The sequence below is a fragment of the Camelina sativa genome, chromosome 11, assembly GCF_030686135.1.
Source record: "Camelina sativa cultivar CO46 ecotype springtype chromosome 11, ASM3068613v1".
In the NCBI taxonomy this organism is placed as follows: Eukaryota; Viridiplantae; Streptophyta; class Magnoliopsida; order Brassicales; family Brassicaceae; genus Camelina; species Camelina sativa.
The window spans coordinates 3,987,102-4,004,775 of NC_141890.1; the positions used below are offsets into that span (position 1 = coordinate 3,987,102).

At 31.3% G+C, this 17,674-nt stretch overlaps 2 protein-coding genes across 5 annotated transcripts; one reads left to right on the forward strand and one right to left on the reverse strand.

The window, feature by feature from the left end:
* Positions 1-6,430: 6,430 nt before the first annotated feature.
* On the reverse strand, positions 6,431-8,640 carry LOC104721575 (putative indole-3-pyruvate monooxygenase YUCCA1). The gene is made up of 4 exons (XM_010439590.3): positions 7,906-8,640; positions 7,566-7,814; positions 6,935-7,057; positions 6,431-6,829 (listed from the first exon to the last, which is right to left on the reverse strand). Exons 1-4 carry the CDS (start codon positions 8,548-8,550, stop codon positions 6,602-6,604), a joined length of 1,245 nt encoding a protein of 414 aa, XP_010437892.2. The 5' UTR covers positions 8,551-8,640; the 3' UTR covers positions 6,431-6,601.
* Positions 8,641-13,834: 5,194 nt separating this feature from the next.
* LOC104721577 (uncharacterized) lies at positions 13,835-17,252 on the forward strand. 4 transcript variants are annotated; one of them, XM_087473812.1, is made up of 8 exons: positions 13,835-13,991; positions 14,063-15,261; positions 15,364-15,540; positions 15,623-15,769; positions 15,849-16,206; positions 16,336-16,529; positions 16,609-16,656; positions 16,759-17,252. In XM_087473812.1, the coding sequence occupies exons 2-8, from the start codon at positions 15,142-15,144 to the stop codon at positions 16,762-16,764; spliced, it is 1,050 nt and encodes a 349-aa protein (XP_087329938.1). In that variant the 5' UTR covers positions 13,835-13,991; positions 14,063-15,141; the 3' UTR covers positions 16,765-17,252. The 4 variants fall into 4 exon arrangements, with proteins under 4 accessions (XP_087329938.1, XP_087329937.1, XP_019088313.1 ...); XM_087473811.1 differs by having other exon boundaries at positions 16,603-16,656; positions 16,759-16,896; XM_019232768.2 differs by having other exon boundaries at positions 16,603-16,826.
* Positions 17,253-17,674: the final 422 nt, after the last annotated feature.

Consider the following 17,674-nt stretch of genomic DNA (forward strand, 5'->3'; position numbering starts at 1 on the left):
CTAAATAATAGTCAGCATCTAATGTTGTAAATCCATAAAGCTAAATGTAATCCAAGTAATAGTCAGCATATGCTGCAATAATTTCGGATTTTCTTTTGAGTTCTATTAGAGAGTTTAGAGATATGAAGAATTCAAATTTAACATATTAAATCTTAATTACTTAACATCAGTAGAAATCATAAATCTAGACCAAATTATATATATTAAGATTTCAGTAATTGTATAGTTGAATTTTTTTTTGTCAACAGCATAAAAGATTAAACTGTTAAACTGATGTAAGTAAGATTTTCTTTTTAGTTGCATTCATATATAAAATATATTAACAATACATCGGTTAAAATGTAAAACTATTTTGATAGGTAATAAAGTTTTAAATTTAGTTATGATAAATTTTATGACACGACAAATAAAATATGATACTATAAAAATTGAAAATATGAAAAAACTAAAATATATTAAAAATATACTTTATAAAAAAATTATTCTGCGGTGTACTGTGGGTTCAAACCTAGTTTACGTGACGTAGCACGTCTTTGTCCAAAGTACTTTTGCTTTTTTATGACAAAAATAATCTTTTTTATAAGTGAAAATACACTAGATTGACCCAAATTTGGGTAAAAATAACTCAATTGATATACTATAGTATCTCATTACTAGATTGACACAATATTTATGTAAAAAGACCAAAATCCAAAAAAATAATAATTAAGTTTTTTTATTAGAAAAAACGAAAATTTGAAATAAAAAAGAATAAAACAAAAAAAGAAAAGAAAAATATAGTGTATAAAATAATAAGTTAAAATATGATTTTTCAATTTTTTTATTTGAAAATATGTTTATAAAAATATTATGTATTAAAATATGATTTTTTGAAAAAAAATTCGAAAACATGTTTTATAAAACTATAATGAAATAAAATATGATTAAAAATATTATTTAAAAAATATATCTGTGTTGATGTTTAAAAAATAATTTTCTTCAAATCTCTAGAAAAAGAATATGATAAAAAATCTTATATATAAAATTATGATTTGTCAAAAAAAATATGTATAAAATATGACTTAAAACATATATCTATGTTAATGTATAAGAATATGATATATAAATAGAAAATAGAGAAACAATTAATGATTTTAATGGCGAATATGGCAACTAATCTAAACAAATTTGGTAACAAACATTAGATTTTTGGAAGCTAAAAACAAAACTGTTATAACAAAAAACAAATCTGCCATAACATAAAATAATCTATTGTCACTATAATTACATCTAATAAATCTGTTATCGAACAACAGATTTTTTGAAGCCAAAAACAAAGCTGTCATAACATAAACAAATCTGCCATAACATATGGTTTTAATGAAGGTCTCTTTAGCAATTTTAAAAAACTTTAACAAAACTGTTATCAAACGACAGATTTTTAGTTAAATTAAAAAATCTGTTGTAATATGAAATAAATCTGTTATCACTAGACGTCAAACTAGTAATTATTTTTTCATGAAAAAATCTGTCACAATACGACAGATTTTTAGCGAAAAAATAAATCTGTAACAACTGTAAAAAATAAATCTACCACATATTATAACCAATATGCCATATATTATGAAAGTTTGTGGTGCCTTTAGAAATAAGTCTGCCATTAAAATAAATATGTCACTAATTATAAATCTGTCGTAACTACTTTCAAATAAATATGTCATCCAAAATAAATCTGTCGGACATGCACAAATAAATCTGTCGTACAAAAACAAATCTGTCGTAAATAAACAAATCTGTCACAACTAGTCCGACAGACTTTTGAAAATATTTTTATTTTTTTTTTTAAATGCTGGAATTTTTTTAAAGGGTAAATTTGACTTTTTATTTTTTATTGACAAAGCAAAAAGGGTATTTTAGGCATAAAAATAACTCAATTAACCCTCATATTTTATAAGTTAATTAAGTAATTAATCTCTTAATTTGGATCAATCTAGTTTTTTTCCCTTTTTATAATCAATTTATTTTGATTGACACCCAATTAATACTCTCATTTTTCCGGTGTAAATCTTCTCCAAGTTATATATAACTCGACAATTATATATGTATGCCTCGTTTGTTTTCCTAAAACTTAATTATTTTTCTTAAATCGTTTTATCAATTAAAAAAAATAAGAGGCTTAATAGAAAACAGAGACAAAATCTCTGTGGCTTAATTAGTGTCAATACTCTTTTTAGGCTACAATTGAGGATTTCTAAAGATTCATAAGAAAACAAAGAGTTTTAAAATCCTAAAAAAGGCAAAATTTATGTGCTTCTTTTTTACTAATACAAGACATAACAAGGATTATTATTACTATTAGTATACAAATTCATGAGATAGTGGTGTGCGAGATCTTTCTTGAGATTTTTTAAGATCCTTTTTGAGATTTTATTTACTATGGAATTCGATGTTACTGATCAATCGATCATTTTAATCGACAAAAAAAAAACTCATATAACCACGACGACTTTTAACGTAACTTTGACGAAGATTCACTTAAGGACTTGTGTAGAGTACCACCATATATAATAAGTACATTTTATCAAATTCAGTCCTATTATTTTGAGTTTTCTTTCTTTTGGTGTTGTATAAAAGGCAAAAGTCGCTTAATATCAGTATTACTATTTGGTATTTTGGACTTTTATCAATATACATAGAAACAATAAAATATTGACAAAAATTGTAGAACAATCTCAATTCAATCCTTCTTGAAAAAATAGTTTGATGTTAGGCCCAACATTAAATCTCAAATCCATAAGAAAAAAGGGCTTTGCATAACACCAATTCAATAAGGTAATGAGTGATCGACATGATTTAGAGGTTGCATCTTAGAAGATATATCAAGAGGTTCGTTCAATAAGTCAATTCCTATTCTCATGACCTCTACAGCTACAGGCTACAAGGCTACAAAGAAAAAAAGCTGTCAGACATGGACTAGCGGTCAACCAAAATTTCTCAAAATTTGCGGTCGTCAAGATCTTTGTGCATGAAATTACAGGCTTTTAATTAAAACAACCTTCATATTTATTACATTCAAACAGATTTGTCTCGGAATATATAATTTGTGATTTTCCTGCCTATGCAAGTTTGCAGTGAAAAGTATTTGTATAAGACTACTCTGTTATGCCAAGAGAGTTTCAACCAAAATATATTCATTACTTAATTAAAAATTTTACTTACATGCATTACTTATAATGTTCTTGAATCACTTATATACTTGAAATAGTTCATATGTGTTGCTGAGGATACTATTAATATGAATATTATATGCTTAGATTGGATGTAATGTTGCTGACGTTACCAAAAAACGTCGATGCCAGAGCTAGCTTGGAGAAAAAGTAGACTCACACAATCACAGAAAAACTCAAGGAGAAAGATAGTTGGGCCATGAAGACAATTAAGCCCAATTGAGACATGGGTTTTCCGTGGAAATTTGAAGGACGACAAATGACAGACTAATTGAATTACTACTGTATGTGCTTCAGCCTTTCAGGAGTTGATTAAGATAATACATTAGCAAGAGATTAAGACCAATATTTTTTCTTTTTCCTTTTTGGCCACTTAATTTATTTTACCTTTAAGTTGATGGGCATTTCTTTAAAAACACCAAATTTGTTGTTTAAAATATTTGAATACTTCTTTTTGTTTGGACCCAGTAGTGCATGAAATTCAATGAGGTATACATTCACATAAAACTTTCTCCCGATTTTAATTATATCCATTCCTAAAACTCTACAATATTAAGAATAACAAGCTGAAACTTTGTAGTGGCAACGTTATATATGACATCTGGGAAGTACAGCTGTACAAAGCACCAAGGCAAGCGTGAGTTTGAGTTTTACAACTTACAAGTGTTTAGAAGGATTAACATGACATAGTTAATAAGAGAAAGATGAAACCTTGTATAATCTCTTTAAACTAGCGTTGGGTTGAGTTTACTAAAACTTACTAGAACTGCCTAAAATTAAGTCGTTTATTCATTTTAATAATTATATTGTAATCAAATTGCATAAATTATAGTCAAAATTGCATAAAAAATGGAATTGAATCTAATTTTGTTGGCTATTGGAATGAGTAAGATCACCAAGAAAAAACGAGCATATAGCAATCTGAGAGTAAATTTGGACGGAGCATGCTGAATGGCAGAGGACACGACAAGTCTATTCTGATGAAAGCTTTGCTTTTGTCATCATATGCATGTACATATAATGACATAAATACAAATTTCAAATTTTGACTCCCACGTTTCCACAAGTTTCACATATATGGCTACATATGATACGTGAGTAAGAGAAGTGCATTTGTTTCTTTGCATGGCAAATCCCCATGCATCTATACATAATATATATATATGCAGTGTGTATTGATTAGTACAAGTGCATGCCAACTTAAGTATGCAATAGGGAAGGTACGGTTCATCGGATCATGAGTATTTATCTCGAATCTAACTCCCCTCGTGGTCCATACCTTAAGCTTACATCACTATTATATGCCTATAAATTCTATAGCAACGGACAACTGTATACGTATATACTTGTCAATTCTATATATGTGCATCTACGAAATCCTAAAAATATTGGAAACTTTACTCTCTTTTATTTGTCTATATGATCCCCTACTAATTTACCTATAGAAATTCAGTCATTACTCGATGTATAAGCCAAACGAAAAAGAACATATACTGAAGAGTAGCCAAATTGACACATTGAAATTAAACGGTGAGATGATAACATGCAATTAAAATATGTTCACTAGGTATATATGAAAACCATTGTATTTTACTCACTGGTCTCTTTTGAAGAACTGTTTTTACATGCTTTATTATAATAATTTATGTTGGTATTACAATAATTATAACAAAATCAGTTCTTGTTCCACTAATATCTCTGATAATCGTAGTTCTTGTTCCACTAAGGTTTTGTTACTACTTACTACAAATTTTCTTCAAAAAACAAACAAACTCTTATACGTGCAAAAGGACAATTCTGATTCCTTTTTTTTTTTGCCCGATGATTTCTATTAATAGCATTAGTGATTAAGATAAAATAAAATAAAATAATAGCATTAGTGATTGAGTCATTGAGACTAATAGTAATTAGTAGTACTATATGGCCAAACAAAACACGGGAAAAGTAGATAGAGAATGACTGTAATTAAACGCAATTAAACGACTAAATTAAAAGATGAAAATTAGTTATAGAGAGAATTGGAGTATTAAACACAGAAGGTAGTAGCGACTAGCGAGGCAAGGGAGGGGTGACATACTTAACATGCAAAGAGAAATGTCAAATCTGAAAATTGACAGTGTGCACTGCAGCATGGTCAGTAGGACAAATCCCCTAACCATAAGAAATTTTATTTATATTATTTATTTAAAATGGAAGAGAATAAAATAAGAAAATCAAATGAGTGACGTAAGTGTCTGAGCATAGTTAACGTAAGTATGTATGGATGCGTGTCATAACGTTTCTCGAATTCAATGCCCTCAAATATCATTGATTTTTTTCGTATTGTTTTCTTTAATTATTATCTCTTCATACATCTTTAGAAAAAATTGTAATGAATGTCTTATTAGGTCACTGTGTGGTCAATCAATTACAAAGGTGTATAAAAAAGACATATAATCCGATCTCGAGGGAGTTTACATTATAATATAAATTCAATATACAACTTAGTATTAAGTTTGATAGGTTAAAAGAAAATTAAAACAACCTTTTATCAGATAATTAAGGAATGTCTTTTTTTTCACGGATGGTTTTACTAGCAAATTGTTTGCGGAAAGCCATTATTAATTAGAATAAAGATATATCAATGCCCAGAGAGTGTATGGAAAACCTCATTAATGACTGCAACTAATGATCGATTCAGATGTGAATACAATGACAATTGCTTAGGTCACTTGAGTGAATGAAGTTGTATTTTGGGTAACATTACTAAACTGATACCCTAAAAGAAGTTATATCACTTATTAGAAATATGCGCGCGTGTGTGTAATGTGCATGGAGTCTCTCATGGCGGTAGAGAGAGAGAGAGAGAGAGAGCGATGGATCATTTAGGTATAGTAGAAAGAGATCGTCCATTCGGTGATAGCAGAAGAGTGTCAGCTCTATCGATTCTCATTTCAGTGACAAATCAGTGCCACCTTCCCTCCTTCTCTTCCTTACGTCTGCATCTATATATATATATATATATATATATATATATAACACACCCTCACATATCCATTTGTCTCTCTTACATTCACATTATTAATATACGTTTGAATTTCTATAAATCTATAATTAGTACCATGGGATGACATATTTAATCTTCCGAGATCGACTTGTATTTTCGACAAATAATCACTGACTAGTAGTAATTAATTGCATACAAAAATTGATATTCACACAATCACCACTGAATGGTTAACAGATTAAAAAGGTAAAGGGTTCTTGCCTATTCATTGATGGTAACAAATCGTTTAAGATGGGTTGAGTCATCTGGTTAACGACAACCTATACAAGTTTATTTCTTCGATTTACAACATGCAAAACTAGATGGTAGTGTAAACGAAAAGTAAAAAAAAAAATTGAAAAAAGGAAAATTAGGAATTAGAGAAAAAGACAAAATGGGAACTGCACATATTCCGGATAGGCCCCATGATATCGTCTCTCCACTGGTCACCAATTTCGCCAGCGATCTTAATGGCGTCTGACGCCGTCCCAAGGAGTCCTCTCCTCGTAAACCCAACTGTGTACAATCCTTTCCCTCCTCTCCAGCCGTTAGGAAACGGTGTTTTCGGCATCCCTTCTTCGGTGAAAAAATCACTTCCCTAATGAGTTAATTAAGTCATTATTCATGAGTTTTTAATGTGATATAATGTATTTATTAAGGATAAGTGGGGAGTTATAGATATGTGGAAGCATAGATGCATTACCTGAAGCCAAGTAGGTACGTTGCTTTTGTAGCCAGTGGCAAATATGATGGAGTCAAAGCCCTTTTCTTGACCATCCATAAACTTTGCTCCATTTTTTGTGATTTCCTTTACACCTTCCATTATCTTAATTTTTTTTGTTACATACAAAAACACAAATGTTAGGTATATCTTATATATATTGTATTTTCTTAAGAAAAAATGATGAATATATTAATAAGAAATAGAGAAACCATTAGCTCGGAACACATATGCATGGTTTATAAAATCATGAAGACGAAAAGAAAATTGGTTTACGGAAGCATAAATAAATAGAAAATACTACAAACAAAAAATAACTTTTTTCTGTCATCAAGAAAAAGGGAACATTCTTAAGGACTACTAGAAACATTTTTATAAGCTAACAATTTTAAAACTAATTCTTTTGTAATTTCAACATTAACACGGTTCTTTTAGAAAGTTGGCTAATACAAATAGTATTATTTTGTGGACTATACAGAGTTATAACTAATAAACAAATAACTAAAAGTTGCCCGCTCTAGCCACGCAAAAATTTGTCACTCAAATCATAAAAGAGAACACCATTAAATTAAATAGAAAGATATATAGTTGAAACTTGAAAACTTAAAGTCACCTGAATCTTGCCAGATCTGATGAGTGCCATAGCTCCAACGTCGAGAACCGGACTTTTTCCGGTGACATTTTTTAGCTCAAGCGGACCCATTTTCGGCCGGCGAAGACCTAACCGGTCGGTATTTCCAAACGAAAGATTGGCCATCAATAACAAGAACTTGTCAACGAGCCTTAAGGGTAAGCATTTGAGAAGCGTCATCCCAACTCCAAATGTTGATAGCCCAAGTATCTCCCTTGGCAACACATGAACCTACGTACGTAAAATAACTTTCATTAGTATACAAAAAAGAACCGACAGAGAAATTATTAAAAAGTAAAAAAGTAAACATGTTTTTACTTACGGTGTTTCGGACAACAAGATGAGGAGAGGCGTTATGTCGGACGAGGTCTAAACTAATTTCCATGCCTGAATTTCCACATCCGACAACCAAAACTTTCTGTCGCCGGAACTCTTCGCCGCTTTTGTATTCACTTGCGTGAACGATTTTCCCGCCGGAAAACGTCTTTATACCTGGAATCTCCGGGAGGTATGGATCTGCGTTCTCACCGGTGGCCACCACAAGCCATTTTGAGAGATACTCCGTGTTATCAAGAGTCTTTACTCTCCAGAAACCGGGAGAGGAATCGAATGATGCGTTTTGGACGTCCGCTTTGAACCTCGGGACGATGCGGAAGTGGGAAGCGTAGGACTCAAGGTAGGCCAAGAACTCGTTTTTGGAAGGGTATTTTGGGAAATTTTCAGGGAAATCCAAGAGGGGTAACCGGCAAAAATGTTTTGGGAGATGAAGTTTGAGCCGGTCGTATGTTTTAGATTTCCATAGAGATGCTATTGAATCGGAACGCTCTAGGATCAAAGAAGGGACTCCACGGCTTGAGAGACATGCTGACGTGGCAAGACCGGAAGGGCCTGCTCCGATGATGATGGGACCGTGTACGAGGATGATCTGCTTGGACTGATCGGTTTGGTTGCGAGGATGAGACTCCATTTTTTTTATGGATAGAAGAAAATGCTTTTAAAAGAGTGGAGAGACTAAAAGAGTGTGAGAAGATATATGTTTTACTTTTAGAGAAATGTTCTTTTGTGTGAGATGAAGAATTGGAATTTATAGAAGGGTTTCATTTGGGGTTTGTGGGACCTTCTAAGATTCTCTATGACGTTCTTTTCACATAGTACATTTGAATCTTTGTTATATTTAAACTGTAAAACTATAAGTAATATTCTTCTTTTCTTTAGGCGTTATGAATAATACTGACGGCCTATTAAGTGGAATAATCAAATTAGACGGTAAACCAGTGCTAGACTGGTAATCTGCATAATAAAATAACGGTTTACCACTTCACATAACTATAATGGTCTCACAAGTTCGATAATGGGGCGAAGACAACAATTCTAATATGCAACGAAAATAATTTAAGAAAAGGAGTTCTTCAGAACATCGTAAATGAGATTGTTAACCTTATGAGCGAGATCATCAACAAAAAAAAAATCTTATATAGGATAAAAAAACCTTATATAGAAGTGGAGTTATCTTGAGTTCGTATGATTGATCTAAGAAGCCTATATTAAGTATTTTATTGTTATGTAAAACATGAATTATGTTCTTTTTAAAAAAAGAATTAACTAGAAATTGAATGGGTAGATAAAAAGAAGAGTAGTGAAAGAGGCATTGGAATAGTAAAATGGCAGTTCAAAAGCAGGGTGTAATAAATGGAAAGCGTGAAGGTTAAGTATAAATTATTTGCTCTTCTTCCCAATTGATTTTGGGGAACAAATCGTCAAATATAAGGAAAAACACAAAAAAGAGATGTCATTTTAATTTACATATTCACATATATGTATGTCTCATTCTTATTTCAAATGTAAAGTTCACTACAAAAAATAATAACTGATATCTCCTGTCATAAAATAATGAACCAGAACAATGGCCAGGCGGCCGTTTAACTGGTTTGAGACCAATCACCGGATATACATATACATATGCGTACAAGTATACAACTAACGCAAACTCTACGTTTCCTAGCTATGGATGGTTATTCGTTGTTACAACTTTTAACACTTTATAAAACATCATATGTTTATACAATCATACATGATGTGTAGTGAAATATCACAGCTATGTGCTTCAGTTTTGTGATGCACATTGACACATTGTTGTTCGCAAGTGCTATGACAGTTTGAGATCCACCTGTAGACATAGAGGGTTGCTTGTACCAAATCTCTTTATCAAACAAAAAACTCTCTAATCCATTCAACGTTTTTTTTACAGTTTCAGTAAGAAGCATAATTAGTAAACGCAACTATATATTTTCAACTTTGATTTCAATATGTGGAGCTTTCAATTTTTTTTTCTTCTTTTTTGGATACTTTATATGTTATATTCCTCTGAAACATGAGCATGCATATAAAGTATATTTTACAAGGACATGGATTATGAATTATTTATATATTTGGATGTAAGAAGAAAATTTAATATACAAAACTATCAAACTATGTACAATTTGATTACGAAGGGTATGATCGTGCGCCGAAATTAGCTAAAGCTTTGTACAAGAAAGCAAGCATAATTCATTCACATGCTTCTTGGAGAAACTTTATAGCCTTAATAGAAAATAGTAGATATTTAAGAGTTTGTACTTTGTAGGATGATAAACTGGATAAGACTTAAAATGTATGCATCTCGACATATAAACACATGCATCGCTGTGATGCATTTCGTCACCATAGAGTATAACATACTGTAATTAATCTCTTGAATCCTTTAATATAAGTATTTTCAGAATACAAACCTAAATCGGAACATCATGTACATCTAATATTTACTTTAGAAGAATATAGAGAAGCATCGCTCAATAATTTAGCAAATAAAAGTTCAGACAACATATTCTCTTGTATATATATTGCTCCCACATATAAATACTAGATATAAGTGCGTTATTTTCTTTCACCAAAAACAATTATGTAATTATGAATCAATAAAAGTTTATAAATTCAGACATTTTCAATGATTTACATGAATTTTCCAAATTATTAAGGTTAAATTAATATTTATAGAATAATTAATTTAAAGTTAATAATTTGGAAATTTCATGAAAATCGTTTTTAAAGAAACATAAGTAGTATTCTTAGTTATTTTAGAAAAAGAGATTGTTTCGCAAAAATGTGTACTCATTGTATTATATATGTGTTGCAAAAATTGCATAACATTTTGTAGTTTATCAGTATTGGTGAGGTAAAGTTACCACAAAAATAAATATTTAATGACAAACAAAAAACATACGATCTGCAAAGTGGCAGAAATGGTAAAAGTTTGTAGTGAGAATAGTAAAAAGGTTGAAACAAAAAATATAAAATACTATTTTTAATATATATCTCTAGTGTTATTACTTTAATAGTCACTTTTATGTCGATGTACTTACGTAACACTTCGTGTTCAAACTTTATTTGGGAATCTAGGGGGTAGAGACTAAATGTAATGATTAAATGAGGCTATTATTGACTTGTTAATTATAACATGGTTATGCGAAAACAAAGCTTGTTGGTAGGTTGCAATGATGAAAGATTTAATCAAAGTTAAAAGAAAATAATTGAAAGTACAACTATATACTCATTGATACGAATTTTCCATGCTTGATCATAAGGAGTGCCGTGCATGTGGTTCCAGTCTAAATGTATAGATTCAATTTTTTTAAAAAGTTTTAGCAAACGAATTAATTTCAGAAAGCATAACAAAATTTGACGCAACCTATAAAAACCGCTGCATAAAAATGGTTATTTTGGCTAAGATAATTCTATTGTGGATCGACTAATTAAGATAATTAATAATATAAATGGATTTGGTTATGATTTAAGATAAATGAAGTGAGCACGGTGGGTAAGTTTTAGTTTGATGCAGCTGTTTCTCGTCTTCTTTTCCTCTCATTTCTCAACTTTTCAGTATTTTTATATGAGGCATCTAAGTTGCGCATGCATGCTTTAAGAGTTTAGTATTTGATATTGGAGGAATTTAACTAATCCATACACCTTTCGAGCCATCGCCAAAAGGGTCGGTTATAAAAAACTAGTAAAATCTTAAATGAAAAATTTAATCACGATTCTACGACTACAACACTCGAAAAAATAACCATATTCTTTTTGTGTGTTTCCGTATCTCTAACAAAACCACATAAGCCGTAGATTCTTAAAATTAAAATGTATCATTTCGACAAGTATAATGATGTAATTTAGTTATTTCAGCTTCTATTACAAATGGAACCCAACTTTCTGATATTGATGCCGTAAAAACAACCCTTATTTTTGCCATGCTTGCAAAAATCAAAATACCACCAAGTGTTCGATTTCTAGTTTTTATGCATACACATGGACCGACATATATTGTGTTAAAAAGGTATTATATTAGTTAATATTCCGACCAAGCCCATTTGAGATTTCGAGATATGGATAAACATTTGTTAAGATTTATCATTGCTTTATGATTTGAATTTAATTTTTAATTTCGTCTAGAAGATACGAACTTTGATAAGATTTCTTTACAAAATTGGCGGTGATGATTCTTCTGCACATTTAATCGCTTTTGTAATGGTGATATTTGATATATGCGAAATCAATAAAGCTATTTTCGTATGGTCTATCATATATACACGTATTGATAATACTAAACTGTTGTTTAAAGTACTAGCTAGGAATAAAATAGCTACGCGATGTAGAAACAATGGGGTAACCATAATTTATTTCGTGCTTTAAGCACGGATCAACATTTAAAAAAAAATTATTATTTTTTTTTTAAAAGTTATTTTGTTTGAGATAATATTTATTTTTAATTGTTATGTAAATTTATTAGTCTATTTGAATACTAATTATTTTAGAATATTATAGTATTTTATTTTTGATGTATTATTACAGTTTTATATTGTTTGTTTGTTGTATTTGCATCATTATTTTGTGAAATATAAAATAGTAATTTTAATATTATAATTGTGAGCAAATAAAAATTATTAATGTATCATCTATATAAATTTAGTTTTACTAACCCACCAATGTGGAAATTAAAATACACATTTTCATACATTGAGTAATATATCTTCGTTCAAAAAAATTCAAATCACAACATATGCAGAAAAATATGCATTTTATTAATTATAAGGATTATATGAAAATTCCAAACAATTTGTAAATAAAATAAAATAAAGATGATAGGAGAATCATAATTTGAAATTTTAACAAAATCTTCGAATTTAGTTATTAAAAATAATTGTATTGTATAGTTGGATATAAAATCTTAGTTTTTAAAATTTTGATTGATTTATATATTTAAAAAAAATTAGTAATTTCGTCCATAATTTGTTAGAGAGAGAAAATATTTTTTTAGATTTTTTAGATTTTTTAATATTTGAGCTGTGATTGTTTTTTATTTTTTTTAATTAATTATATTTATTTAAATTAGTTAATTAAGCTTAATTAATTTTTTCTAATAGTAATTGAATGTAATTTTTTACATATTTTAAAGTTAGTTTCATATTTATACTTCTCAATTAATATAGTAGGATGACTTGAAAATTTATATAACTTATTTCTGAATTTATTTATATAGATATTTCGGCTAAAACTATTTATTTTATGTAAAAGTTATGGATATGAGCACATTTTAAACTTAATAAATTTTCTTTTGTCATCAAATTTCTTGCTCGTTGTTGTATTGTTCTATTTCTCTCTTTTCATATGCTGTCTTTGTCTTTTTATTTTTTAAAATTGCACCGCCTTCTCTATGAGTGAGAAAAAAAAAAGACTTCTAATTTGACCACCTACATATTGATCACCAATCAAGACTTGAAAACGCCTTGAAAACGCCTATGTTCGGTGAAGCCATGCACGTTCCACAAAACTCGGAAAAATGGCTTTTACATGAACAATTTTAATATGTTAGATTCATACATCAAACTATTAACATTGCGAAAATATATATTGATTTTAAAATTTTTGAATTTCATACGCAGACTTTAAAAAATGTTAAATTTCATATCCTCACTTATGATTTTGTGTTACAATATACAAAAACGTGATTAATTAGTAACTCTGTTAATATCACCATTAGACCAATCTGACCGGGAATCCACGTGTACATCAAACGATGTCGTTTTAATCGTTCGTTCGAATAAAAATTAAAAATAATATAACATGCTAGGCTCGAACCAGAAACGTCTAGCATCCTACTAACTTTTCTGTTACCACTCGGACACACGTATATTTAGCTCTTTAATGAACAAATGTTAAATATATCCACTCTTCTCTCTCTCTTTCTCTAAAATCAATCAGAAGCTTCTTTGTTTCCTCCGATAATTTTTTTTCGATCTGGCTAAAATTAGATCAGAATTGAATATATATCCATCCGATTTGTACAAGAATTGATTCGAGATCTGCTGTGATGTTTAGGTAGACCAAAACCCAATAACTGAATCGATCATTTGAGTAAAAACACTAATTTTGTGATTTGTGATTTACAGCTTTTGAAGATGGGAGATGAAACAGTTGAGATTACGCTACAGAGCGCGTTGAACCTCTTATCTTCTCACTAACCATAACGAAATCCAAAACAAGTGCAGAGAAGATCTTCCAAACGCTAGACATTTACCATACCATCTTACACCTTAATTCCCAAAATCGATCAGATCTTCAGGTACAATTCTACGGCTTGTCTTCTTGGTTCTTGCTTTGATTAAAGAAGAGCGACTGAAGAAGAAGATATATTAAAGCTTGGTTCATTAAACCGTAATAAATCTATATGCCCGAGTGGTAAATGATAAGGTAGTTGGAACTTAGACTTTCACGGGATCGAGGCTAACTTGCGAACAATTTTTTTTATATATCACGTCGACTAAAACAACGTCGTTTTGATATTCTCTGGATTCCACGTCAGATTGGCCTAATTAAGAGAGTTACTAATTAATCATGTTTTTGTATATTGTAGCACAAAATCATAAGTATAAAATTCAAAATTTTTTAAAGTCTGGATATGAAATTCAAAATTTTTTAAAGTCAGTATAATATTCAAAATTTTTTAAAGTCTAGATATGAAATTCAAAATTTTTTAAAGTCAGTGTATGTTTTCGCATAGTCAATAGTCCGATGCATGAATCGAACATATCAGAATTGTCTACGAATGTAAAAGCCGTTTTTCCCACAAAACTCTGTAAGATTCTTTAAACAAACTGTAGAACTACTGCTATACTATAACTCGCCACTTGGCTAAGAAATCAAGACAAGAATTTATTAAGTAAAGGGCCCTGTTAACAAAGTGGAAACGATAAAGCCCATTAATTAGTAGGCGGTTTAATGTGGTAGGAAACTAAACCAACTTGTTCGGTTATCCTAGTCATAAAATTTGAAAGTAGGAACTGTGTAAGTTTAGTTTGATATAACACAAAATTTGGTCACAAATTACTTGGACTAATGTTTTCCTCGAAGACTGGGCACGTATTTGCGAGGGAACTTTTCGTCGGAAAAGCGTAGCTTTTGGGTTTATATTTTAATCGCCGATTAGAGATGTTTTCGTCTTCTCGGAGTCTCCGTGAGTCGATGCAAAATGATTCGCGGCGGAAGAAACAACATTACTTCCGCTCCGGCGTTCTCGAAAGACGCAAAGAAGCTTCTTTTATGCACTGCCAACTCCGTCTCTGTTTATAGCGTCGCCACTGGCTTAAAGGTTTTTTGATCTATCTCTATTCTCTCGAATATCCCTTCCTTTTAGGGTTTCTAATTCTCACCTCTTCTCATTCTTGTATGCGTGTGTGTGTGTCTTTTGAAGATAACTTCACTCGAGGGTCATACAACACCTGTGACGACTGTGATTGTTGATCTGAAGTCCGACGATACCTTCACTTACTGTTGGACTTCCTCCCTAGATGGCAAAATTCATCTTTGGGAGTTCTCAGAGCCGAAGCTTTTGAAGGCTTTTGATACCCACCTTCCTATTTACTCTTTGGTCTGTTAAAGTTCCTTACTTTACCGATTTTAACTGTAGCTTTCCCATTCTAAGTATATTCATATGATTGGGATTTTCTTAGGTGATGATTCCATCTCACGTGTCATGTTCCTTGATTGCTTATGTTTCGGTTGAGGACTACTCAACTGTGTCCAAAGATTTGTTTGCCCAAATCCGGAGATTTATTCTCATTGAAGAGCCTCTTCCTTGTGGAGACATTTTGAAAGAGGTCAGTTTTGTTGATTTTTACCATTTTTTTTCGATTAGTCTCATGTTTGTTTTGATTATAAAGGTTTGTTTATGAGCAGATGGAAGAACCAAAACCTATTGTTCTAAGTCCCTCAGGAGAGTTATTTGGTGTCTGTCATAATTGTAACATACATATATGGAATGCGTCTTTTGGGGCACCGAAGCATCTCATGCCAAAGGAGACGACGTTACGTCACACACAGTTGATTTCTGTTTTTGCTTTCCATCCCAATCAGAAAATATTAGCAGCCGGTGATGTAACAGGAAGAGTGTTAATTTGGAAGGATATTGGTAATGGAGAACTTGCTTCAGTGAAAAGTGAAGATGACCCTGAATCTTCTTGCACTACTTTTAACTGGCACTCTGCTGAAGTAACCGTCCTTAATTTCTCTTCAGATGGAGCACTTTTGTATTCTGGTGAGACTGAGTTATTTTCTCTTCATAGTGACTGTATCTATGTGTGTGGATCAAACAATTAACTTTTCAGAACTTGTGTGTAAGTATTGACTTCTTATGCTATATTTCTTTTGCTTGCGACTCTTTTAGGGGTAAAGGAAGGGGATCTTGTTGTTTGGGAGCTAGATACTGGGAAGAAGCAACTTTTGCCAAAGATAGAATCTCCCTTGTTGTATTTCATCTTCTCTTCAGATCCAACTCTTTCTTCCGGTATAGCTGCTCTTTGTACAGCTAATCATTGTGTTCAACTCTACAACCTTTTAAGTGACCATGAAGTTTCAGAGGTTAGCATCCTATAAAGGTTCATTGAGTTTTGTCTGATAGTTGTTTGGTTTTACTATTTAACAAACCTAACAGATGCAGGTTCAAGTTTGCGAGAGAAATCATCAGCCAGATAATGATGGAGTGCGGGTTCGTAAATTTTGTTTCTTCTATTTAACATGAAGGTATATCCGTCGACCTCTTAAGGATTTTAAACAGAAGCCATGAAGATGTTCTTTTCGATCCTTGTAGCGATGAAAAGCTCGAGACTAGCGCCATAGATTATGAGGTTTTTCTTGCAGCAATAAGAAAGAAGAGAAGCTATGATGTTAGAGAGACCTTGGGAAACAATTTTTTTGTGGATCAACGCTCAGTTTCCCGCCATATCCCGATGTGTGCACTGCTTGCTATCTTTGGTTCCCAGATGCTTAAAAAGGTGTGTGAAAGTGAAAGAGTAGAGTGACAAAACTGAAAGACATATAGCTCTTGAGAGACCACATATTTTGGAACCTATTTATTTGGATATAACAGCATTTTGTTGGTAGCCTTTTTTATTATTTTTGGTTAGAGATCCGATCTGACTCCTTGCAACTACCAATATGATATGTAGAAACTGGAATAGTGATCCTGGAAGTCTCTAGGTTACATAAAAGGGTTGTTTTGATAATAGTGGAGCTTCATTCATCATGTAGAACTTGCTGATTTGAGAGGTGTATAATATAATTATTACATTTGTTTTAACCAAATATCTCTTCATATCTTTCAACCTACTACAGCAAGCTTATTTCGATTTCGAGGCCCTCACAACGTCTTCCTTGCTCCAGTCTCAAAAAGTTCTTCCACGACGTCAAGTTTTATGTAAGTTTTTAACAAATGAATCATCTCTCTCTCTCTTCTATCGCACATACAATTTTGAATCTTGCTATATATATGAGCATGTATGTATGTTGGTTGTTTGTTTTGTAGGGATTTAAAAGAGTTAAGGGGTCTCTGCACATTGAATTCGGAAATGCCTATTTTGTGAGAGGTAAACCCGAGCTCTTGCAGAAGATGCAGCGGAAGTCTTTTGACAAGAATCTCCGTAAATATCAAGCAGCTATTACAGCAGAGAATCAAGCAATTCAGGATGCAAAGGAAGCAGAGGCTCGCTTGCAACATTTGCGTATTT

Excerpts from the sequence above, each read along its gene's own strand:
- LOC104721575 (XM_010439590.3), bottom strand. The coding sequence starts at position 8,550 with ATGGAGTCTCATCCTCGCAACCAAACCGATCAGTCCAAGCAGATCATC. Across the intron at positions 7,058-7,565 it reads TCAGATCTGGCAAGATTCAG|ATAATGGAAGGTGTAAAGGA; the intron begins GTGACTTTAAGT and ends AAAAAAATTAAG. Across the intron at positions 6,830-6,934 it reads ACGTACCTACTTGGCTTCAG|GGAAGTGATTTTTTCACCGA; the intron begins GTAATGCATCTA and ends TTAACTCATTAG.
- LOC104721577 (XM_019232768.2), top strand. The coding sequence starts at position 15,142 with ATGATTCGCGGCGGAAGAAACAACATTACTTCCGCTCCGGCGTTCTCG. Across the intron at positions 15,541-15,622 it reads ACCTTCCTATTTACTCTTTG|GTGATGATTCCATCTCACGT; the intron begins GTCTGTTAAAGT and ends GGATTTTCTTAG. Across the intron at positions 15,770-15,848 it reads GTGGAGACATTTTGAAAGAG|ATGGAAGAACCAAAACCTAT; the intron begins GTCAGTTTTGTT and ends GTTTATGAGCAG.